The 27,294-nt window shown below is 37.0% G+C and overlaps 1 protein-coding gene across 2 annotated transcripts in view; it reads right to left on the bottom strand.

Annotated features, from left to right (window-relative positions):
- The window catches only part of GABRA3 (gamma-aminobutyric acid type A receptor subunit alpha3), a 309,468-nt gene that overhangs the window by 194,934 nt on the left and 87,240 nt on the right, over window positions 1–27,294 (bottom strand). For both annotated transcript variants that reach the window (XM_025460685.3, XM_025460684.3), the window contains exon 3: window positions 7,783–7,904. In XM_025460685.3, coding sequence (XP_025316470.1) covers window positions 7,783–7,904 — 122 coding nt within the window. The remainder of the gene's footprint in view (window positions 1–7,782; window positions 7,905–27,294) is intronic.

The following is a 27,294-nucleotide window of genomic DNA, read 5'->3' on the forward strand; positions in this document are numbered from 1 at the left end:
GGAGAAGCTCCCTGCTGATCAGGGAGCCTGACACAGGGCTCAACCTCAGGACCCTGGGATCATGACCTGAGCCAAAGGCAGACACTTAACCATCCGAGCACCCATTTACATTTCTTGTAGTACTTATACTGGTGTTTTTTCCAGCTTCTATGAATCTGAAAAGGTGTTTATTGTGCCTATATTTTTAAAATATATTATCTCTGATTATAGAATTCTAGACTGACATGTTGTTTCCAGTACTTCAAAGCAGTTGCTAACTACATTTTTGCTTGCTTCTTCCTTTTTTTCCCTAAAAGCTTTTATTTATTTACTCATGAGAGACACAGAGAGAAAGGCAGAGATATAGGCAGAGGGAGAAGCAGGCCCCCTGTGAGGATCCTGATGTGGGACTCTATCCCAGGACCCCAGGATCACTACCTGAGCCAAAGGAAGATGTTCAGCCACTGAGTCACCCAGGTGCTCCTTGCTTGCCTATTTCTGACAAGAAGTCTGCTGTCCTTCTAACATTTTTCCCTCTGGACATCTTATTCTACTGTTTGCTTTTAAGATTTTCTGTTTATCTGAAGGGGAGTAGAAAATGTTGAAACATTCTAAATTTGATGAAAATTATAATTTTCACAAAGAAGCTTAACAAATAAGAAACATAAATACAATTACACAAAGTGATGTGGTCAAATTGCTTAGAACTAGTGATACAGGTAAATATGATCCTTGTTACTCTATGTTAGCCAGAAGGACCATATTTTTCATGAGTAGTCAAACTCTACATGTCTACAACCAATTATTTTCCACCTCTTCCCCTACCTTGTATGTTTCAACCACAACTCCAAAAGAAATAGACTAAAACTAAATAGCCATGTTCCTCATCTGATGTTCCCTATTTTAGAAAATAACACTGGGGAGGGACTTAAGATGGGGAGGACCCTGGGCTTGCCTCATTCCATCAAACACAGCTAGATCAACAACAAATTATTGTGAACACCTAGGAAATTGATCTGAGTATTAAGAGAACAATCTGCACAATAGGAAGCAGAGATCATGGCAGGTAAGAGGTGCAAAAGATGTGAATTGGGGGAGAAAAAAATCCACAGTGCTGTGGAGGAGAGGGGGCCTTTCCACAGAGAGGAGAAAGAGCGAGAGAAAGGAAGAGAGAGCAGTGCATCATGTCACACAATAAAAACACTCCCCCAAAACCACTGACTGGGAAATATGGAGGAACTGACTATCACAAGTTTTTACAAACAGGGGACCTCAAATTTTGAGGTTTTAGAAGTCCATACCATTCACAAGAGTCAAGCTGGGTGGGCAGCAGCACTTGGGGAGAAAGAGGGCAGAGGCCAAGGAGCAGACAGTGGACAACTGTCCACTGGGATGGTGGGGGACATGGTGTAGGGATCCCCTGAGTTGCACTGGAAGAGAATGTTTCCCTTCCTGGAGTACATCTGAAAGAGGACATATTGCCTCTCCAAGAATAAAAGACCCACCAGGCACCATTGAGTGGTCGTTCATCAGCAAGTGACACAATCATGTGCAAAGGGCAGATAACCTGGTCTCATCTTTTTATGGTGCTTCACCATAAACTCCAAGCACTTGTGTGGCCAGGCAACTGCTCTTCTGGGACCAAACAGCACCAGACACAGTGCTGTGAGGCTCTTCTCTAGAGGAGAGGAGAGGCTCTGTGCCTTGCCAGCTCTTTTAAGATTTGGAGTTTTAAATCCCAGCCATATGCCAGAGATAAAACACAGAAGAGTGTGGATCCAGGTATGCTGATGGCCTGGGCATAGGCAAGTGGAGGGCACGGATCTGATGGAAGCCTTGGACACAAGAGGGGAGACTGTTCACTTGTCTGTGAGGGCTTTCTGAACAGTGGTAGATGTGACTTTCCCTCATGGGTACAAGAGAGTGATGTGATGAGTAGTCTCACACTATCATGGTGGGATTTCATGGAACAACAGAGCGCCCCCCATTGGAGGTGGAGCCATTTACACCAAACCCCACCCCCCATGCCCTCCAGAGTCATCTTTAGTAGGGTTGGACTGACTGTGAGCCATTACAGCAGGTATCTCTCCCAGAGGACCAGCACAGGGCCCCCACATGCACCAGGTCTACTGGTCATAGAGTGCTTCAAAGTGTCAGTTCCAGTTCTGGTGGAAATAGGACCAGGGTTTTTTTTTTCCATCCCTTTGGAATCAGGTTTACAATTTTTGGCTTGTTTATTTCCTTTTCTCTTTTTTGGATTAGGCTTTTTTCTTTTTATTTCTTTTTCTTTGGAATCAGGCTTATACTTTTTTGTCTGCTTGTTTTTCTTATTCTTTTTTCTTTTCTCATTTTTGGATCAGGCGTTTGTTTGTTTGTTTGTTTGTTTGTTTGTTTGTTTGTTTTACCAGGCTTATATTATTTCTTTATTTATTTTCACCAGGCTTATTTTAACAGACAAATCAAAACACACTTAGTTAAAGGTCCAAACACATCCACACTGAAAGCAAGGAAGAACTCTGCCAAGCATTGACCTGTGGGAAAGAACAACCAAAACCCAACAGCAGAGTGCACACAGCATACACCAGAAACATTTCCTGAAGTGTCAGGTCCTGTATGGTGTATGACCCCTTATTAATACAGCATTACTTTCAGGAGCAAGAAACATGAAAAGGTTTTATAACATGCAAAAGACACAAACCTAGATAAAGTGACAAGACAGAGGAATTCTCCCCAAAAGAAAGATCAGGAAGAAACCGCAGCCAGGAATTTTCTCAAAACAGACATAAGCAATACGTCTGAATAAGAATTTAAAAAACAGCCATAACAACACTGACTAGAAAAAAAAAGCATAGAAGACATCAGAGAAACCCTTACTGCAGAGATAAAAGACCTAAAAACTAGTCAGAGCCAAATAAAAACATTATAATTGAGATACAAAATTAACTGGATGTAATCACAAAGAGGATGGAAGAAGAAAAGAATGAACCAGTGATATAGAAGATAAAACTATGGAAAATACTGAAGCTGAAAAAAAAAAAAAAGAAAACTATTAGATCACAAACATAGACTTAGGGAACTCAGCAATTCCATAAAGTACAATAATATTCATATCACATGAATCCAAGAAGAGCAGGAAAAAGGGACAGGGTTAGTTGAACAAATCATAGCTGAAAACTTCCCTAATCTGAGGGAAGAAAACAGGCACTCAAGTCCAGGAGGCACAGAGAACTCCCCTCAACACCAAGACAAATTATAGTGAAACCTGCAAAATACAAAGAGAGAATTCTGAAAACAGCTAGAGATACAAGGTCCTTAACCTACAAGGGTAAACACATAAAGTGAGCAAAAGACCTGTCCACAGAAACATGACAGGCCAGAAGAAAGAGGCATGGTATATTCAATGTGCTAAATGGGAAAAATGTGCAGCCAAGACTACTTTATCCAGCAATTCTGTCATTCAGAATAGGACAGATAGACAAGATTCCTTGTCAGGGAATCTCTGACAAGCAAAAAATAAAGGAGTTCATGAACACTATACCAGCACTGCTATAAATATTGAAGGGAACCCGTTGAGCAGAAAAGAGAGACCAAAGCAACAAAGACTAGAAAGGAACAGGGCCAATCTACAGAAACAATGACTTTACAGATAATACAATGACATTAAATTCATATCCTTCAATAGTTACTCTGAATGTAAATGGACTAAATGCTCCAATCAAAAGACACAGGGTATCAGATTGGATTAAAAAAGCAAGACCCATCTATAGGCTGCCTACAAGAGAATCATTTTGGACTTAAAAACACCTACAGATTGAAAAGGAGGGTATGGAGAAGCATTTATCACGCTAATGGGCATCAAAAAAAAAAAAGCTAGAGTAGCAATCCTTATATCAGACAAACTAGATTTTAAACTAAAGACTGTAATAAGAGATGAAGAATGACACTATATTATAAGAATTCTATCCAACAAGAAGATCTAACAGTTATAAATATTTATGCTCCTAAATTGGGAGCACCCAAATATATAAATCAATTAATAACAAACTTTAAAAAACTAATTGATAATAACACAACAACAGTAGGGGACTTTAACACCCATTTACAGATACAGACAGATAATCTAAGCAGAAGATGGACAAGAAAACAATGTCTTTGAATGACACAATGGAACAGATAGATTTAACAGATAAAGAACATTTCATCCTAAAAGCAGGTGAATATGCATACTTCTCAAGTGCACATCGAACATTCTCCAGAATAGATCACAAGTACAAAAAGATCAAGATCATACCACACCTATTTTCAGACCACAACACTAAACTTGAAGTCAACAAGAAAAAATTTGGAAAGGCCAAAAATACAGGGAGGTTGAAGAACTTCCTACTAAAGAATGAAAGTGTCAACCAGGAAATTAAAGAAAAAAAATTTTTTTATACATGGAAGCAAAAGAAAAAGAAAACACAACAGTTCAAAACCTTTGGGATTCAGCAAAGGTGGTCATAAGAGAGAACTATATAGTGTTACAGGCCTTCCTCAAGAAACAAGAAGTCTCAAATACACAATCTAAATTTATACTTAAAGGAGTTGGAAAAGAACCACACATAAAGCCTAAAACCAGCAGAAGGGAAATAATAAAGATTAGAGCAGAAATAAATGATATACATATAGGGGCATCTGGGTGCCTCAGTTAAACATCTGCCTTCAGCTCAGGTCATGATCTCGGGTTCTGGGATTGAGCCCCACACCAGGCTCTCTGCTTCTTCCCCTGCCTGCCTGGGCTCTCTGTCAAATTAATTAATTGATAAATTGATTAATTAATTAATTAAAATTAAAAACAGCATAACAGATCAATGAAACTAGGAGCTGGTTCTTTGAAAGAATTAACAAAATTGATGATTTTCATTGATAAACCCCTGGACAGACTCATCGAAAAAAAGAAAGGACCCAAATAAATAAAATCATGAGTGAAAGAAGAGAGATCACAACCAATACCACAGAAATACAAACAATTATCAGAGAATATTATGAAAAAACTATATGCCAAAAAATAGGGCATTCTGGAAGAAATGGATAAATCCCTAGAAACACATACACTATCAAAACTGAAACAGGAAAACACACACACACACACACACACACACACAATAGAAAAATAAAATAAATAAATAAAATAAAATAAAATAAGGAAAAAAAAGTTTGAACAGACCCATTATCAGCAAAGAAACTGAATCAGTAATCAAAAATCTCCTGACAAACAAGAGTCCAGGGCCAGATGGCTTCCCAGGGGGATTCTACCAAACACTTAAAGAATACCTATTCTGAAATGTTCCAAATATTAGAAATGGAAGGAAAACTCCCAAATTCCTTCAATGAAGTTGGCATTACCTTAATTCTGGATTTGGAATTAGGAAATAGGAATTTGGTAAAAGGAGAAATACAGGATAATATCCCTGATGAACATGGATGTAAAAATTCTCAGTAAGATACTAGCTAATAGCATCCAACGGTATATTAAAAGGATTATTGACCATAGCCAAGCGGGTTTTATTCCTTGGCTGTAGAGGTGATTCAACATCCACAAATCAATCAATGTGATACACCACATTAATAAAAGGACAAGAACCATATGATCCTCTCAGTAGATGCCAAAAAAGCATTCAACAAAAATAGCATCCTTTCTTGATAAAAACCCTCAACAAAGTAGGGATAAAGGGAACATATTTCAACATCATAAAGGTCATATATGAAACATCCAAAGCTAATATCATCCTCACTGGGGAAAAACTGAGAGCCTTTCACCTACAGTCAGGAACAAGACAAAGACGTCCACTCATCATTACTATTTAACATAGTACTGGAAGTCCTAGCCTCAGCAATCAGACAACAAAAAGAAAAGGCATCCAAATGGGCAAGGAAGAAGTCAAATTTTAACTCTTTGCAGATGACATGATATTCTATGTAGAAGACCTAAAAGACTCCACCAAAAAATTGCTAGAATACATGAATTCAGCAAAGTTGCAAGATATAAAATCAATGCACAGAAATCAGTTTCATCGACAAATACCCATCATTTGCTTCCCCGTGGATGGAACTGGAGGGTATTATGCTGAGTGAAATAAGTCAATCGGAAAAGGACAAACATTATATGGTCTCATTCATTTGGGGAATATAAAAATATAAAAATTAGTGAAAATATCAGTGAGGGTGACAAAACATGAGAGACACCTAACTCTGGGAAATTAACAAGGGGTAGTGGAAGGGGAGGTGGGTGGGAGGTTGTGGTGACTGGGTGATGGGCACTGAGGGGGGCACTTGGCGGGATGAGCACTGTTATGCTATATGTTGGCAAATTGAACTCCAATAAAAAATTATAAAAAAAGAAACCAATTTCATTTCTATATGCCAATAACAAAGCAGCAGAAAAAGAAATTAAGGAATTGATCCCATTTGTAATTGCACCAAAGACAATAAGATACCAGTTTATTTGGAATAAACTCAACCAAAGAGGCAAGAAATCTGTACACTGAAAACTATTATGAAAGAAATTGAAGACGATACAAAGAAATGGGAAAGCATTCTATGCTCATGGACTAGAAGAACAAATATTGTTAAAATGTCTATACCACCTAAAGCAATCTACATATTTAATGCAATCACTATGAAAATACCACCAGCATTTTTCACAGAGCTAGAACATGCCATCCTAAAATTTGTATGGAACCATGAAAAACTTGGAATAGCCAACACAATTCTGAAAAAGAAAAACAAAACTGGAGGCATCACAATTACACTACAAAGCTGTGTCATCAAGACAGTATGCTACTGGCACAAAAAGAGACACATAGATCAAAGGAACAGAATAAAGAATCCAGACATGGACCTTCAACTCTATGGTCAACTAAACTTCCACAAAGCAGGAAAGAATATCCACTGGAAAAAAGTCTCTTCAACAATGGTGTTGGGGAAACTAGACAGAAACATGCAAAAAAACAAAACTGGACCACTTTCTTACACCATACATAAAATAAACTCAAGATGCATGAAAGGCCTAAATATGAGACAAGAATCCATCAAAATCCTAGAGGAGAACACAGGCAGCAACCTCTTTGATCTCGGCTATAGCAACTTCTTACTAGACACATCACCAGAGGCAAGGGAAACAGAAGCAAAAATGAACTATTTGGACTTTATTAGTCATCAGCTTTATAAATTAATTTCTTTGTTCTAAGTAAATACAAATTGAAGTATTTAGGGACAAAAGGGTATGATATCTGCAACTAGTTCTCAAATGGTTCAGGAAAAAATTAAATTCACACATCTGCATACTTAACCATTTCAATATAGCCCATCATGTATTACAGCACATTTATCTTATTGTGATCATATTGCTGACATTAGTAAACTAGTGGCCAACTAAGATCTCACCTAGCCACTAGCTTGCTCCTCATTGGAATTTCAGGCTGATATGTGCTTGGGGTTTTGAAAACAAAAGCATGTTTCTCAGATATGCCTGGGCCATGCCTCCCATTCAGGCAATGATTGGTATTTTGTTACCAGAAATGGGCTTGGCCAAATATTGTGGTATGATGCCCTATATGCATTTAGCTAAGTGAAATTCAAAAGTTTCCAAAACCACACCAGAGAGATTGAGCATTAAAATTAAGGGTTAGAACTAATTTCTAGTGCTCAGAGGGAAGAAAGTCAACTTTGCACTAAAATCATTGGTCAATAGAGTGCTGAAGTTACCTTAAGAATCTTTTTAGATGGCAATAGGCAAGAAAAGATCTCAAAATAGTAACTGACCTCCAAGCCCAGGTCGTAGTCGGTTGTCATAGCCATCCAGAAGACGATCTAAGATTCTGGTGAATATAGTGATGTTGTCAGTGCTGTCATCAGGAATATCTGGGGCATGCTTAGGAGAGAGTCTGAGACAGTAGAAGAAAAAGAGATAAAAATATAAGAATTCTTAAAGGAAACAATTACATGGTTAAACACTTTAAGAAGATTTCCATCAAAAGAGTGGGCCAATTAAATAGCCTTGTATCTTAACCAAATCAGCGCTTCCTATTCATCACAATGATTATCTGTAATAAAAGGCAGATGGTGGTCACTATACTTGAGCTCTTACTTCAGCAATGGCAAGAGTTTAACCAAATATGCTCTACCCCCAACCTAGTACTGAAGAAATACAAACAGCAATTGTTAACAGAAGGTGTTTGGGAACAGTACCCATCATAAAGTCATTCACCAAGGGGCACCTGGGTGGTACAGTTGGTTAAGTGTCCAACTCTTGGTTTCAGTTCAGGTTGTGATCTCAGGGTCATGAGATTGAGCCCTGGGTTGGGCTCCACACTTAGCCCAGAATCTGCTTAATACTCTCTCTCCTCTATCCCTCCTCCACCCTGCCTAAATAAATAAATAAATAAATAAATAAATAAATAAATAAATAAATCTTCAAGAAGTATTCACCAAATTGTGTACATGAATGAATAGTCCTCAAAATTAAAAAAAGAAAATTGTTACAAAGAACTTATCCTTTCTAACCTAGAGAAGCATAAGTTCACAGAACAACAGAGCGAGACAGACTGTTGAAGTACATTTAGTCTACCTACCTACCACCCTATAGAGATAGAGCAACAAAACAATAGTACTCCATTAAATGTTAAAGCTACCAGGCCTCTTAAGAGATTCCCTAATTTTTCTCATTTTATACATGGGGAAATAAGCTCAAAGAGGACACCACCAAATCTGCCCACAATCATATTGCTAGTGAGAGGTAGAAAATAGAACTGGAATCCAAGTTTTCTGATTTTCTGTTGACCCTCAGCTACTGCCTGCTTCTCCAGTTTGGATGCCTTCTGTAAGCCTTTCCAAGCGCCAGGCACTTTGCTAACCACCTACTCAGGTCCAGATTGACTGATACTTTCACTTTGTGAGGAGGGGCTTGTTGTGTTTGACAGAACTAAAAATGAAACTCTCTGGGTAGTTTAAGAGAAAAGGAGGTATAGTGAAACAGATGGCTGTTGCTAAGGATCAAGAAGCATGGTGTAGAATCAATAAACTAAGAGCCAGGAATCCTGGTTCTACTCCCAGCTGTATTCATAATTTGAAATAGAATATTAAACAAGTTATACTATTGAATCTCCATTCTTACCATAGACCCAGAAAGTTTCCATTAATAGATATATTATAATTGTTCCCAGCATGCAGCCAGTCATGTCTATAAAAAATATAAGGTAACAGTTGAGAAGGAGTCTCAAGAGAATCTATATGTCTTCCCACAAATATTTATTCTTAGTGGCTACAAAAGTTCCTTTTATGAAAAAGACCCTGAGAAAAATCTACAGAATAGAAACATCAAAATTGAATAGTTCTCACTCTAAACTGCCACTCTCCAGCAGATAATCTTGGAAAAGTAGTTTTATTTTTTTTATTTTATTTTTTTTAAGTTTTTATTTTATTTTTTTTTTATTCTTTTTTTTTTATTGGTGTTCAATTTACTAACATACAGAATAACACCCAGTGCCCGTCACCCATTCACTCCCACCCCCCGCCCTCCTCCCCTTCTACCACCCCTAGTTCGTTTCCCAGAGTTAGCAGTCTTTACGTTCTGTCTCCCTTTCTGATATTTCCCACACATTTCTTCTCCCTTCCCTTATTTTCCCTTTCACTATTATTTATATTTCCCAAATGAGTGAGAACATATAATGTTTGTGCTTCTCCGACTGACTTACTTCACTCAGCATAATACCCTCCAGTTCCATCCACATTGAAGCAAATGGTGGGTATTTGTCATTTCTAATAGCTGAGTAATATTCCATTGTATACATAAACCACATCTTCTTTATCCATTCATCTTTCGTTTTAGACCTCAATTTCCTTAATTTATAAACTTAATTCAATTCACTTAATCATTCAATACAACTTTAATGAGCATCATCTATGTGCCTCTAACTGTTTAGGTGTTGTGATAGAGAATAAAAAAAGGTAAAACAAGAGAAGTAATCATTCCCTTGCTTACAGGGTTGCTGAGAGCATCAAATGATAAGATAGATATATATAGAAGGAAAAAGGGAACTTGGCCTAAAGAGTCTAAAGACATACATTTGAATTTATTAGTGTGACCTTAGGCAAGTCATATGACACCTCTAGTAATAGCTTTCTCATCTTTAAAAGTAAAATAACTTCACATATAAATTGTATTAATATTAAATAATATATTAAAATTGCCAGGCTTAATGTTTAATATCTGGAAGTATTCAAAGATTTTTTTTCTTTTTTTGAAATAGTACTGTATGCACTTCAGTGCATTATTCAAATGCAAATAGTAACAACAAATATTGGCACCGCTATCAGCCAAAAACCATAAAGAAAACTCTGGCCAGAGAGGCACTGGAGCCCAAAGGAGAGTAGAGATGATTGGCTGGTTTAGTGGACAGAGCACTAGAAGTGATACCATTACCTCATTGGGAAGGGGGAAGAAAGAAGAGAACTATAGTGCAGAGCTAACAAACTGACACTAATATGTTGAAGAGATAAATACAGACACCCTTCAGGTGACAGCCCACACTTAGCTCAATCCACCAATATTCTGAATCCATCTTACATAGGCTGTGGAGAGAGAGGCTCAATTGATTTTGTGCACATTACTTACTCATTATCCCTTAACTTTCATTGTGGGTGCCCTTAGCCCTGGTTAGCCTAATTCAATTCCTGGAAAATAGATCTATAAATTGAATGAAAAACAATTTCCTTGATTATTGAAGTAGTTAGAAAGGAGAATCCTCACAGAGTTATAGATGAACTATAAAGGGCTTCAGAGATTATATCCACTCCAGGTGGATTGATAGATGGGAATTCTAAACCCCCGAACATAATTTTTTAATTGCCCCGAATGTTAATGGGGAAAACTAAAATTTGGAACTAGAATTCTTGAATATGAGGCTAATACACTATGCTACCTCTTTTACTAAAATACTAACTTCCATGGCAATGCATTTCCATTCTTTGCTGATGTGTTGATTATGCTAGCAGAATTCCACACTAATAACCTTTAAACTTTTAAGCAAAAAAAAATATTTCTATTAAATATCACTCCAAAGCAACTTTCAATAGCTTTTTCTGTGATTTTGCACTTAGTTATTGGTTATTTTTTCTTCTAATGTGCACTAAATTATTGCAGAGTTGGAAGCTTTAATCTAGAACTCAAGTCAGAACTGAAAGTTCTGTAGTTTGTTCCAATCCAAAGTAGTCTTTGGGAACAACAAAGACTCTTGGTATGTCAGAATTATGGAGAGACTTAGAGATCATATGACTATTTTGTTTTCATTTTACAAATGAAGCACCTAAGACACTGATGAGAGAAAGACACTGTTCAAAGCCACATGCATATTAAGTTGATAAAATTGATGTGACTGTGCCTGTTTTGCCTCATATCTGTTATTACCAATTGGATTTAATATTAATAATCCATCGTTTGAACATGAAAATAATGTTATTCATATACAATGTGTAGGTATGGAAGTTTTAGTCATTTTTTAGTTCTAAAGATGTAATAGTGGTAAGTCCATAGGATTAGAGTAAAATGAACAGAGTTTTAGTCCTGCATCTGCCACTAACTGTGTAACCTATTTCCTTACATGTAAAATGCAGATAATAATATCCTATTTTAGAAAGGTTTTGGAATAAATAAGTAAATAAGATAACAAATATAAATTTGCTTTGTAAATGGTAAAGCTCCATATATATTGAGGGTTGTTCTTTCCTTTCCCTGCTGCGCCCCCCCCCCCCCACACACACAAACTTCTGAAAATGTAGTGAGAAACCTTTGGAATATAATCAATAATATTGTAACAACATTACATAGTGATAAATGGTAACTATACTTATCCTGTTGAGCATAGATTAATGTATAGAACTGTCAAAACACTATGTTGTACACCTGAAACTAATATAACATTGTATGCCAACTATATTTCAAATTAAAAGTAGTATAACTGAACCTTCTTAGTCTTTTAAAAAAATAAGTTATGTTCAAGGAAATATACTTCAATAAATGGATTAATATACAAAAAGAAATACAGGCACCCTTATGCTATGGGACAATTAAGATCATTAACCATTTTGGGACTAAGCCCAGGATATTGGTAGTAACAGCATTATTTCAACTACCTTGAGGATGTAGGTATATATATGTTGGGGGGAAGCAGGAGAGGCACAGATGGAGCTGCTGATACAGTTCATATAACAACCCAAAGAGAAGAGAATTTTACTTTATTAAAAGGATGGCATTTTCCTTAATACTGTATATCTCCTGGAAGAGAAGAGATTTTTAAAAATAAAACAAATTGGAGGAATTAAGATGGTGGAAGAGTGGGGGACCCTAAGTTCATCTGGTCCCTGGAATTCAGCAAGACAGTTATCAAATCATTCTGAACACCTGAAAATCAATTGTAGATTGAGAAAAAGAAATGCTGCAATTCTTTTCTACAAATAGAAAAGTGACCACATTTTGGAAGGTAGGAGGTGTGGAGACTTGAATCCTGGGTGATATGTCAGAGGATATGGTGGAGTGGAGGGAGCCAGCTTATGGAGTCTATCACAAAGTATTATAAGCTGTGGAGTACAAAATCAGAACTTTTAGAAGTCTGCTACAGTGGGGGACGTCCATGGCTTAAAGGTGTTCAGGTGGTGAAATGGGTAGAAACCTCATGTGTAACAGTGTGATCTCAGGATCCCCGGGGTCGCAAGAAGAAGGGAGGTGCCTGAGTGCAGCAGAGCTCCCAGGCAACAGAGTGGGGAAGCCAGCTGAAAACAGCCTAGGCACCGGCCTTTTGCTCATAAACTGCAAACTGACGCACAATTGTGTGACTACTCTCCAGGCAGGGGTCCAGCAAAAGTCAGGAGCATAGTGAGACTCCCCTCCCTCCTCTGGAAGGAACAGTGGGGAGTCCATGTTGGAGGAGTCAGGAAAATCTGGAGACTTGAAATTTAGTTGTGTGCCTGAATAAAAACACTCAGTTACAGGATGGATGAACATAGTTCAGACAGAAACCAAGGAGACAAGAGTGACTGGACTCTTGTTTGTCAGAAGATACTTGATTTCTTTGCTGGTTATAGATCTGTTCTTGTTTCTATTTCTTCCTGTTTCAGTTTTGGTAGTTTATGTATTTCTAGGAATGCATCCATCCATGTTGCCTAATTTGTTGGCATATAATTGCTCATAATATTCTCTTATAATTGCTTGTATTTCTGTGGTGTTGCTTGTGATCTTTCATTCATGATTTTATTTTTTCTTTTCTTTTTGCTAAGTCTGGTTATAAGTTTGATTTTATTAATTCTTTCAAAGAATCAGCTCCTAGCTTTGTTGATTTTTTCTACTGATTTCTTTTTTTATTTCTATAGCATTGATTTCTGCTCTACTCTTTATTATTTCTCTTCTTCTGCTGAATTTAGGCTTTATTGGCTGTTCTTTTTCCAGCTCCTTTAGGTGTGAGTTTAAGTTGTGCATTTGAGACTTTTCTTGTTTCATAAGGAAAGCCTGCGTCACTGTATACTTTCATTTAGGACTGCTTTTGCTGCATTCCAAACATTTTTAACTGTTTTGTTCTCATTTTCTTTTGCTTCCATATATTTTAAAAATTTATCCTTAGATCCTGGTTGACCCATTCATTCTTCAATAGTATGCTCTTTAACCTCCATGTATTTGTGGTCCTTCCAAATTGTTTCTTGTAGTTGACTTTAAGTTTTAAAGTATTGTGGTCTGAAATATGCATGGAATATCTCAATATTTTTGTACCTATTGAGACATGATTTGTAACTCCGTATGTGACCTAGTCTGAAGAATGTTCCATGTGCACTTGAGATGAATGCATATTCTGCTGCTTTAGGATAAATGTTCTGAATATATCTGTTATTTCCTTCTGGTCCATTGTGTCATTCAAAGCTACTGCTCCCTTGTCCATCTTCTGCTTAGATGATCTATTATTGTGAGTGGACAAGAGTTCAGGGCCAGATGGCTTCCCAGGGGAATTTCTACCAGACATATAAAGAAGAATTAACACCTATTCTTCTGAAAATGTTCCAAATATTAGAAATGGAAGGAAAACTTCCAAATTCCTTTGATGAGGCAAGCAATTCCTTGATCCCCAAACCAGGCAAGGCCCAATATAAAGGAAAATTACAGGCCCATATCCCTGATGAACATGGATGTAAAAATTCTCAATAAGATACTAGCTAATAGCATCCAATGGTACATCAAAAGGATTATTGACCACCACCAAGTGGGTTTTATTTCAGGGCTGTAGAGGTGATTCAACATCCACAAACCAATCAATGTGATACACCACATTAATAAAAGACAGGACAAGAACATTATGATCCTCTCAATAGACGAAGAAAAAGCATTTGACAAAATAGCATCCTTTCTGGATAAAAGCCCTCCACCATGTAGAGATAGAGGGAACATATCTCAACATCATAAAGGCCATATATGAAAGACTCAAAACAAATATCATCCTCAATGGAGAAAAAGCTTTTCCCCTAAAGTCAGGAACATGACAGGGATATCCACTCTCACCACTGTTGCACAACACAGTACTAGAATTCCTAGCCTTAGCAATCAAACAAAAAGAAAAGGCATTCAAATTAGCAAAGAAGAAGTCAAACTTTCACTCTTTATAGGCAACATGATACTCTATGTAAAAAACCCAAAAGACTCTAGAAAAAAAATGCTAGTACTGATAAAGGCATTCAGTAATGTCACAGGATATAAAAATCAATGCACAGCAGTCAATTGCATTTTTAGACACTAACAATGAGGCAGAAGAAAGAGAAATCAAGGAATCAATCCTATTTACAATTGTACCAAAAAATATATGATGCCTAGGAATAAACCTAACCAAATTGATAAAGAATCTGGACTCTGAAAACTACAGTAGACTTATGAAAGAAACTGAAGAACACACAAAGAAATGGCAAAACATTCCATGCTCAAAAACTGTTAAAATGTCTATAGTACCCAAAGAAGTCTACACATTTAATGCAATCTCTATCAAAATACCATGAGCATTTTTCACAGAGCTGGAACAAACAATTCTAAAACTGTGGAAGGAGCCTCGGTGTCCAATGAAAGATGAATGGATAAAGAAGATGTGGTTTATGTATACAATGGAATATTACTCAGCTATTAGAAATAACAAATACCCACCATTTGCTTCAACGTGGATGGAACTGGAGGGTATTATGCTGAGTGAAGTAAGCCAGTCAGAGAAGGACAAACATTATATGTTCTCATTCATTTGGGGAATATAAATAATAGTGAAAGGGAATATAAGGGAAGGGGGAAGAAATGTGTGGGAAATATCAGAAAGGGAGACAGAACGTAAAGACTGCTAACTCTGGGAAACGAACTAGGGGTGTTGGAAGGGGAGGAGGGCGGGGGTGGGAGTGAATGGGTGACAGGCACTGGGGGTTATTCTGTATGTTAGTAAGTTGAACACCAATAAAAATAAATAAATAAATAAATAAAAAATAAATAAATAAATAAAAATAAAACTTGTATGGAACCAGTTAAGACCCCCAAATAGCCAAAATAATGTGGTTAATGTTAACATGACAATGTAAACATAATGTTAAAAGAAAACCAGGGGATCCCTGGGTGGCGCAGTGGTTTAGCGCCTGCCTTTGGCCCAGGGCGCGATCCTGGAGACCCGGGATCGAATCCCACGTCAGGCTCCCGGTGCATGGAGCCTGCTTCTCCCTCTGCCTGTGTCTCTGCCTCTCTCTCTCTCTCTGTGACTATCATAAATAAATAAAAATTTAAAAATAAAAATAAAAAAAAATAAAAGAAAACCAAAGCTGGAGACATCACAATTCCTGACTTCAAGCTGTTTTAAAAGATGTAGTCATCGGGATCCCTGGGTGGCGCAGTGGTTTAGCGCCTGCCTTTGGCCCAGGGCGCGATCCTGGAGACCCGGGATCGAATCCCACGTCGGGCTCCCGGTGCATGGAACCTGCTTCTCCCTCTGCCTATGTCTCTGCCTCTCTCTCTCTCTGTGTGTGACTATCACAAATAAATAAAAATTTAAAAAAAAGATGTAGTCATCAAGACAGTATAGTACTGGCACAAAAACTGACATATAGATCAAAGGAACAGATTAGAGAACCCAGAAATGGACCCTCAACTCTATGGTCAACTCATTTTTGACAAAGCAGGAAAGAATATCCAATGGAAAAAAGATAGTCTCTTCAACAAATGTTGTTGGGAAATTGCACAGCCAAACACAGAAGAATAAAACTGGACCATTCTCTTACACCATACACAAAATAAACTCAAAATGCATGAAAGACCTAAATGTGAGACAAGAATCCATCAAAATCCTAGAGGAGAATATAGGCAGCAACTACTGTGACTCTGTTTGCAGTAACTTCTTGCTAGACATGCCTCCAAAGGCAAGGAAAACAAAAGCAAAAATGAACTATTGGGATTTACTCAAGATAAAAGGTTTTGTTCAGCAAAAGAATCAGTCAACAAAACTAAAAGGCAACCTACAGAATGGGAGAAGATATTTGTAATGACATATTAGATAAAGGGCTAGTATCCAAAATCTATAAAGAACTTGTCAAATTCAATACCCAAAACACAAAAATCCAGTCAAGAAATGGGCAGAAGACATGAACAGACATTTCTCCAAAGAAGACATACAAATGGCCAACAAGCACATGAAAAATGCTCCACATCACTTGGCATCAGGGAAATACAAATCAAAACCACACTGAAATACCATCTCACACTCATCAGAATGGCTAAAATTAACAACTTAGGAAAACAACAGATGTTGGTAAGAATGCAGAGAAAGAGGAACCTTATTACTGTTGGTAAGAATGCAAACTGATTCAGCCACTCTGGAAAATAGTATTGAATTTCCTCTAAAATTTAAAAATAAAGCTACCCTATAACTCAGCAATTGCACTCTTAGGTACTTATCCAAAGGATACAAACATAGTGATTTGAAAGGGCACATGCAGTTCCATCCACGTTGAAGCAAATGGTGGGTATTTGTCGTTTCTAATGGCTGAGTAATATTCCATTGTATACATAAGCCACATGGAACTGGAGGGTATTATGCTGAGTGAAATAAGTCAATTGGAGAAGGACAAACATTATATGGTCTCATTCATTTGGGGAATATAAAAAATAGTGAAAGGGAATAAAGGGGAAGGAGAAAAAATGAGTGGGAAATATCAGAAAGGGAGACAGAACATGAAAGTCTCCTAACTCTGGGAAACAAACTAGGGGTGGTGGAAGGGGAGGTGGGCAGGGAGTGGGGGTGAATGGGTGATGGGCACTGAGGGGGGCACTTGACGGGATGAGCACTGGGTGTTATTCTATATGTTGGCAAATTGAACACCAATAAAAAATAAATTTATAAAAATAAAAAAAGTCACAGAAAAATAAATAAATAAATAAATCGTTTAAAAAAAGAAAGGGCATAAGCACTCCAATGTTTATAGCAGCAATATACACAATAGTCAACCTATGAAAGAGCCCAAATATCCTTAGACAGATGAATGGATAAAGAAGAAGTGGTATATTTATACAATGGAATATTACTCAGCCACAAAAAAGAATGATATCTTGCCATTTGCAAAATGATGTGGATGGAACTAGAGGGTATAATGCTAAGTGAAATAAGTCAGAGAAAAATAAACACCATATGTTTTCACTCATGTGGAATTTAAGCAACAAAACAGATGAACATAGGGGAAGGGAAGGAGAAATAAAATAAGCCAAAAACAGAGTGGGAGGCAAATCATAAGAGACTCTTAACTATAGGAAACAAAGAATTGCTGGAAGGAAGGTGGGTGGGGGAAGGTGGGAATTGGGTGATGCACATTAAGGAGGGAACTTGAGGTAATGAACACTGGGTGTTGTATACAAATTACTAAATTCTACCTCTGAAACTAATAATATAGAATATGTTGACCAAATTGAATTTAAATAAAAAATTAAAACAAATAAAACAAATTCAAAATTACTGCACAAAAGATGACACCAGCAAGAAAGAGGGCTCTGACCAACTGCTGGGGCCAGGTTCCTTCTATACTGCGATAAATCAAAGCTCTGAGCCATCACTGCAAGGTACTACTGCTAATGTGAGCCCTACCCCTAAGGTTTCAGGTTGGGTGTCTGACCCCTAAGAGCTACAACCAGGCTACCATTGCCCTGAGCTTCATTCCTTGGATCCTATGTCACTTGGCTCTCAACTGACATTGCCAGGGCTGTGCTGCCACTGTTGTACCCAGTTCCCTGAATCCCTACATATGTTTGTAACAGGCCACAAAAAGTTGTGCTGCTGCTATCCTGTGGCTTCCCCTGGAGGACACAGTTGAAACTTTGACCAACCATATCCAGATTGTGCTAGTACAGCATCCTGACCCCTGGATCCAAGCTACCACTGTACTCTGTCATCCCAGGGCCCATGCCACTGCTGTATTCTCTCCTACCAGCTAGAATTATAGCAGTAATCCCCTGAGACCCATGTACTGGTTCCATGAGACATATATGTAGGCCCACACCCTAGATACTAGTGCCATAGCTGCAGCAACTGTGCCTATGCCCCAAGACCCTGGTGCTATGGTAGTTCCACATGACCTGATTCTACAACATTGGTTCTGAGTATCAGGAAACCCAACCAGGCACTGGGAAGGATCTTCTTAGCTAGAAATTCTTCCCATGGGCATAAAAGGAGAGAGGGGAGAACAGGAAGACCCCAGCAGCCTCAGCCTCTGAAGATATAAAAAGCCCTACCTGCTACTACTACCTGCAGGGCCTCAATAGCCTTAGCCATAGAAGATCCCTATAGTCTGGCCAATGGCAATCTCAGCCAGTAGAATAGCATAGAGACTGTACCACTATGCCTTCTCAGGAACCAAAGATGCTGGATCCCACCCAGCTGGCACCTTTAGAGTCATCTATACGTGAAAGTCTTTTACTAATAAAGCCAATTTGAAAAGATTGGGAGAGGTAACAGTACACGTAAATGCACAGACATCAATGCAAATCCATCAAAAACATGAAAAAGCAAGAAAATATGACACTATCAAAGGAACAAAATAATACTCCAGTAATGAACCCCAAGGAATGGAGATTTGTGAGTTATCTGAAAAAGAATTTGAAATAATGATTTTAAGGAAGCTCAGTGAGCTTTGGAACACAGACAAATCAATGAATTCAGGAAAATAATACAAGAACAAAACGAGAAATTCAACAAAGAACTAGAAATCATTAAAAGAACCAAATAGAAATTCTGGAGATGAAGAATACAATGAATGAAATAAAAAACACAATAGATACTTTCAACAGTAGGATCAATTAGGCAGAAGAATCTGTGAGCCTGAGAACAGGTCTCTTAATATTATCCAGTCAGAGGAGAATAAAGAAATTAGAATGAAAAAGAGTGAACAAAAGACTACATGAACTGTAGGACATAATCAAAAGAAACAATATTTGGGGACGCCTGGGTGGCTCAGCGGTTGAGTGCCTGCCTTCAGCCCAGGATGTGATCCTGGAGTCCCAGAATCAAGTCCAACATCAGGCTCTCTGCATGGAGCCTGCTTCTCCCTCTGCCTACATCTCTGCCTCTTTGTCTCTCTCTGTAGGTCTCTCATGAAAAAAAACTTTTTAAAAATCTTTTAAAAAATATTTGTATTAAGAGAGGAGAGAGGGGGAAAAAGGGATAGAAATTTTATTTAAAGAAAAAGTGGCTGAAAACTCCTCAAATCTGGGGAGAGTTATGGTTATCCAGGTACAGAAAGTTCATAGATCCTCAAACAGAATTCAACTTAAAAATATCTTCACTGAGACACATTATCAAGCTCTCAAGAATTAATACAAACTTGAAAGCAGCAAAAGAACATAAGAGACACCTAACTCTGGGAAATGACCAAGGGGTACTGGAAAGGGAGGTGGGCAGGGGGTTGAGGTGACTGAGTGATGAGCACTGAGGGGGGCACTTGACGGGATGAGCACTGGATGATATGCTATATGTTGGCAAGTTGAACTCCAGTAAAAAATAATTAATAAAAAAAGCAGCAAAAGAAAAAAGAATTATCACATACACGTGAACTCTGATAGGACTTATAAGCAGATTTCTCAGCAGAAACCTTGTAGTCATGACAAAGTGAAATGATATATATAAAATACTCAAAGAAAAAACTGTCAACCAAGAATACCTTCCCTAGCAAAGCTGTCATTTAGAAATGAAGGAGAAATGAAAAATTTTCCGTAGAAAACTACTAGGAAGGAACTCATAACTACTAGACCTTCCCTATAAGAAGTGCTAAAGGAGGGATCCCTGGGTGGCGCAGCAGTTTGGCGCCTGCCTTTGGCCTAGGGTGCGATCCTGGAGACCCGGGATCGAGTCCCATGTCGGGCTCCCGGTGCATGGAGCCTGCTTCTCCCTCTGCCTGTGTCTCTGCCTCTCTCTCACAAAATAATTAAATACCTAGGAATAAATTTGATCAAAGAGGTGAAAGATCTATACTCTGAAAACTATAAAATATTGATAAGAGAAAATGAAGACAACACAAAGAAATGGAAAGACATTCCATGCTCACTGGTCAGAAGAACAAATATTGTTAAAATGTCTATACTGCTCAAAGCAATCTATACATTATGCCGTCTTTACCAAAATACCAACAGCATTTTTCACAGAACTAGAATAAACAATCCTAAAATTTGTGTGGAACCACAGAATAACAAAAGCAATCTTGAAAAAGAAAAACAAAACTGGAGGCATCACAATTTCAGACTTCAAGTTATACCACAAGCTATAGTAATCAAAATAGTATGGTTCTGACATATAAATAGAAACACAGATGAGTGGAACAGATTAGAAAACCCAGAAATAAATTCTTAATTGTATGGTCAATTAATCTTCAACAAAGGAGGCAAGAATATGCCACGAGGAAAAGACAGTCTCTTCTACCAATGGCATTGGGAAAATTAGATAGCTACATGCTAAAGAATAAAACCAGACCACTTTCTTACACCATAAACAAAAGTAAACTCAAAATGGATTAAGGACACTAAATGTGAGACCTAAAACCATTAAAATCCTAGAGGATAACAAAGACAGTAATTTCTCTGATGTTGGCTTTAACAACATCTTTCTAGATATGCCTCCTGAGGCAAGTGAAACAAAAGAAAAAATAAACTGCTGAGACTGCATCAAGATAAAAAGCTTCTGCACAGTGAAGGAAACAATCAACAAAACTAAATGGCCACCAACTAAATGGGAAAAGACATTTTCAAATGACTTATCTGATAAAGGATTGGTATCTAAAATACATAAAGAATGGATACAATTTAACACCCAAAAAATAAATAATCCAATTAAAAGAGCTGAAGACATGAACAGACATTTCTTCAAAGAAGATATCCAGATGGCAAGCAGACACATAAAAATATGCTCAACATTACTCATCATGAGAGAGATGGAAATCAAAACTACAATGACATATTCACACATCTCAGAACGGCTAAAATCAAAAACTCAAGAAACAAGTGTTGGCTGAGGTGTAGAGAAAAAGAAACCCTCTTGCATTGTTGGTGTAAATGAAAACTGGTGCAACCACTGTGGGAATGTAGTGGTATGGAGTATGGAGTATGGAGGCTCCTCAAAAAGTTAAAAGTAGAATTACCCTATGATCCAGCAATTACATTACTGGGTTTTTAACAAAAGAATACAAAATTGCTAATTCAAAGGAATACAAATACTCCTATGTTTTTAGCAGCATTATTTACAATAGCCAAACTATGGAAGCAGCCCAAGTGTCCATTGATAGACAAATGGATAAAGAAGATGTGGTATATAGAGTGGACTATTATTCAGCCATAAAAAGAATAATATCTTGATATTTGCAAAAACATGGATAGAGCTAGAAAGTATAATGCTAAGCAAAATAAGTCAGGAAAAGACAAATACCATATGATTTCACTCATATGTAGAATTTAAGAAACAAAACAAATGAACAAAGGAAAAAAGAGAGAGAGAGAGAGGGAGAGAGAGAAACTAAGGAACAGAAAACTTACTTCCTGCCCTTAAAGAGCCAGTGTACGAAATAATTCAGCTCAGGACACACCACCAAATCAGCAGTTTGAAAAGTGCCTGGTGAATACATGAAGGAGATATGTTGACTAACTTTAGAACATTTATGAGAGAGGCATTGATTTTTCTGGGGGAAAAAAGACTAGATGGCACTATTTCCCTTTCTTTCCCCTAGCTGAGATAGCCAGATGCTTGCTAGAGCCTGTTCTAATGCCCTCTGTCTACCTCACTTGCACCATATGCCTTGCCCTGGCATTCTTCTACAGGCTCACCCACCTGCCTCAACAGAAGTCCCTCCAAAGCAGCACTTGCCACACCACACCTTGCAGGCAGACCCAATTGGGACTGGCACCTGGGAATTCCCACCCTGGGGAAGAGGATAGATAATTCCAGACACCAATGTGCCTGCAGTTGCTGTAGCTGGGCCTCTTAGCTGGTCACACAGGAAGTAAGCCTTGCCCTACAGTGTGCCTGTAGTGTAGCAGAGAGGCTAACTGCAAACAAGCAGGCTGAATACTGGCCCCACCCACCAACAATCCCAAGGCAGCTGCATCCAGGCATCTCAACATCATAGAGAGCAAATGCTACACAGTGTGTCCACCACAGCAAGGTGGTTCATTGCAGCTGGCTGAGCTGAAGGCAATTGCAGGTCAGCCACAATAGTAGGGTGCATGCAGCCCATGCAGCAAACACCCCTGGAGTACCTGGTTCTGGTGACCAGGAGAGATTGTGTAATAGGACCTCAACTACACAAGGCTACTTATAAGACCAGGAAAATGTATCTCACCTACCTAATACATAGAAACAAACACAGAAAGTTAGACAAAATGAGAACAAATATGTTCCAAATGGAAAATGATAATAAAATCACAATAAAAGAGCTAAACAAAATGGAAGTCAGCAATGCACCTAATAAAAAGTTCAAAGTAATGATCATAGTTACTCATTGGACTTAAGAAAAGAGTAGGTGAACTCAAGGAGAACTTAGACAGAATATGTTAAAAAAAAAAAGAACCAGTCAGAGCTGAATAATTCAATAATTGAAATGAAAGATACACTAGAGGGAAGCAACACCAGATTAGAGGATTCAGAAGAACACATCATTGTGCTGGAAGACACAGTAATGGAAAGCAACCCTGAACAGAAAAAATAAAGAACAATAATAATCAATGAAAATTGGGTACAGGAACTCCAAGACATCATCCAGCATAGCAATATTATAGAGATCAAAGAAGGGAGAGAAAAGTGGGCAGGAAACTTATTTGAAGAAATAATAGGTAAAATACTTTTTAATCTGAGGAAGAAAACAAACATTCAGATGCAAGAAGCACAGAGAACCTCTAACAAGATGAACTCAAGGAGGCTCATACCAAGGCACATAATTATTAAAATAGCAAAATATAACGATAAAGGGAGAATTTAAAAAACAGCAAGAGAAAAGTAAAGTTACATACAGAAGAAACCCCACAAAGATATCAGTTGAGTTTTCAGCAGAACTTTTGTAGGTCAAAAGAGATATATTGATACATTCAATGTGCTAAAAGGGAAAAAACCTAGACCCAAGAATATTCTACCTAGCAAGATTATTATTCAGAATAGAAAAAGAGATAAAGAATTTCCCAGATAAAAGTTAAAAGAGCTCACCCTGCTATACCAGCCTTACAAGATTGTAGAGAATTCTTTAAATGAAAGTGAAAAATAGAAGTAAGAATAAATGCCATGAACAGGAAAAATTTCACAGGTGAAAGCAAACATATAGTGAAATTAGTAGATTAATCACTTATAAACCTAGTATGGAGGTTAAAACACAAAAGCAGTAAAAACTGTATTGACAAAAATTAGTCAAGGGATATACACAATAAAAAGATATCATATATGGGTAGGAAACATCAGAAAGGGAGACAGAACATAAAGACTCCTAACTCTGGGAAACGAACTAGGGGTGGTGGAAGGGGAGGAGGGCGGGGGGTGGGGATGAATGGGTGATGGGCACTGAGGGGGGCACTTGACGGGATGAGCACTGGGTGTTATTCTGTATGTTGGCAAATTGAACACCAATAAAAAATAAATTTATTATTTAAAAAAAGATATCATATACATAAAACATAGAGAGGGTAAATAAATGTGTAGTGCTTTTAGAATGTGTTTGAACTTAAGTAATAATAAACTTACTATATAGACTGCTATATAAATAAGATGTTACATATGAACTCAAGGGTAATCACAAATCAAAAATCTAGAATATAAAAATAATCTAGAATATATACACAAAAAAGAAAAAAGAAAAAAATCCAAGCATAACAATAAAGAAAGCCATCAAATCTCAAGGGAAGAGAGCAAGAAAAGAAAGGAATAAATATGAACCAGAAAACAATTAACAAAATGGCAATATATATGTACCTATAATTACTTTACATGTAAATAAAGTGAATGCTCCAATCAAAAACACAAGGTGACTGAATGGAATTTAAAAAACAAAAAAACAAAAAACAAAAAAAGCAAAAACAAAAAAACAGGACGTATCTATAGTCTGCCTGCAAGAGAATCACTTCAGACCTAAAGGCACATAGAGTGAAAGTGAAGAGAAGGAAAAAGATACTCCATGCACATGGAAGTGAAAAAAAGTCAGTGTGGAAATAACATTGACAAAATAGAGGGTTTTTAAATAAATTTATACAGATGCAATTAAACAAAATACAGTTTAAAACAAAGAGACAAACCAGGACATTACACAATGTTAAAGAGATCAATCCAACAAGAAGATATAACAAAAGTAAATGTTTTTGTAATATAAATAGGAGCACCTAAATACAAAAAGCAAATATTAACAGACATAAAGGAGAATTTCATAGTAATTATAATAGTAAGGGACTTTGGGGAACCTGGGTGGCTCAGTGGTTGAGCCTCTGCCTTTGGCTCAGGTCATGATCCTGGGGTCCTGAGATTGAGTCCTGCACCAGGCTTCCCAAAGGGAGCCTGCTTCTCCTTCTACTTCTGTCTCTCTCACAAATAAATAAATAAAATATTTTTTAAAAAATAGTAAGGGACTTTAACACCTAACTTATATCAATTGATAGATTATCCAGACAGAAAAATCAATAAGGAAACTATGGCTTTGCATGACACATTAGACCAGATGGATCTAACAGATATATACAGAATATTCCATCTAAAAACGACAGAAATCACATTAAGCATCTTTTTTTCAACCACAATAAAATGTGTAAAAATCAAGTACAAGAAGAGGACCAGAAAAGACACAAACACACAGGTAAACAACATGCTACTAAACAACCAATAAGTCAATAAAGAAATCAAACAGGAAACCAAAACATACATAGACAAATGAAAATGAAAACACAACAGTCCAAAATCACTGGGATACAGCAAAAGCAGATCTAAGATGGAAGTTTATGTGCCTACCTCAAGAAATAAGAAAAGTCTCACATGATCTAACTTTACACCCAAAGAAACTAGAAAAAAGAACAAAGCCCAAAGCCAGTAGAAGAAAGGAAATAATAAAGATTAAAGCAAAAATAAATGAAATAGAGACTTAAAAAATAATAGAAAAGATCAATAAAAACAGAAGTTTGTCCTTTGAAAAGATCAACAAAATTGATAAACCTTTAGCCAGACTCATCAAGTAGGAAAGAGAGATGAGTCAAATGAATGAAATCAGAAATGAAATAGAAATAACAAATAACACCATAGAAATAACAAGAATTATAAGACAATATTATTAAAAAGTATATGCTAACAAATTGAACAATCTAGGATAAATAGATAAATTCCTAGAAACATACAGTCTTCCAAAACTAAATCAGGATGAATTAGGAGATTTGAACAGATTACTAATAATGAAATTGAACCAATAATAATAATTTTAAAAACCTCACAACAAAGTCCAGGAACAGATGGCTTCACAGGGGAATTCTCCTCCAACATTTAAAGAAAAGTTAATATCTATTCTTTTCAAACTATTCCAAAAATAGAAGAGAAAGGAAAAAATACAAATTTATTTTTTGTGGCCAGCATTATCCTGATACCAAAACCTGAGATAGACACTATAAAAAACAACAACAACAACAACACAACTACAGGCCAATATCTCTGACGAACATGGATGCAAAAATCCTCAACAAAATATTAGCAAATCAAATTCAACAATAAACTAAAAGAATAATCCACTATGATTGAGTGGGATGTATCCCAGGGATGAAGGATGGTTCAATGATAGCCAGTCTATATAATTCATCACATTATCAAAAGGAAGGATAAAAACCATATGATGTTCATAACAGATGCAGAAAAAGCATTTGACAAAATACAGCATCTATTCATAATACTCTAAACAAAGTGGGGTTAGAAGAAATACACCTCAACATAATAAAGGCCATAGATGAAAAACCCACAGCTAACATCATACTCAATGGGGGAAAACTGAAAGTGTTTTCTCTAAGATCAGAAACAAGACATGGATGTCCACTCTAACCACTTTTTATTCAACATAGTACTGGAAGTCCTATCCACAGTAATCAAATAAGAGAGAGAGAAAAAAAAGAAAGGCATCCAGATTGGTTTGGAAAAAATAAAACTGTCATTATTTGTAAATGACATGACAGTATATAAAAAGCCCTAAAATCTCCACTCAATAACTATTAGAACAGATAAATGAATTGAGTAAAGTTGCAGGATATAAAATTAATATACAGAATTCTGTTACATTTCTATACACTAATAATGAAGTAGCAGAAAGAGAAATTGAGAAAACATTTCCACTTATAATTGCATCAAAATGAACACAATACCTAGGAATAAATTTAACCAAGAAGTTGAAAGACCTATACTCTGAAAACCAGTAAGACATGAAAGAAATTGAAGATGACACAAACAAATGGAAACATAATAATTTACTTAAATTAAAAAAAAAACAAACAAATGGAAACATATACCATACTCATGGAGTGGAAGAATCCTGTTAAAATGTCCATAAAACCCAGCAATCTACAGATTTAATGTGATCCCTATCACCACAATAGCCAAACTGTGGAGGGAGCCTCAGTGTCCATCGAAAGATGAATGGATAAAGAAGATGTGGTCTATGTATACAATGGAATATTATTCAGCCATTAGAAACGACAAATACCCACCATTTGCTTCAACGTGGATGGAACTGGAGGGTATTATGCTGAGTGAAATAAGT

Source organism: Canis lupus, chromosome X, assembly GCF_003254725.2.
Source record: "Canis lupus dingo isolate Sandy chromosome X, ASM325472v2, whole genome shotgun sequence".
Classification (NCBI taxonomy): Eukaryota; Metazoa; Chordata; class Mammalia; order Carnivora; family Canidae; genus Canis; species Canis lupus.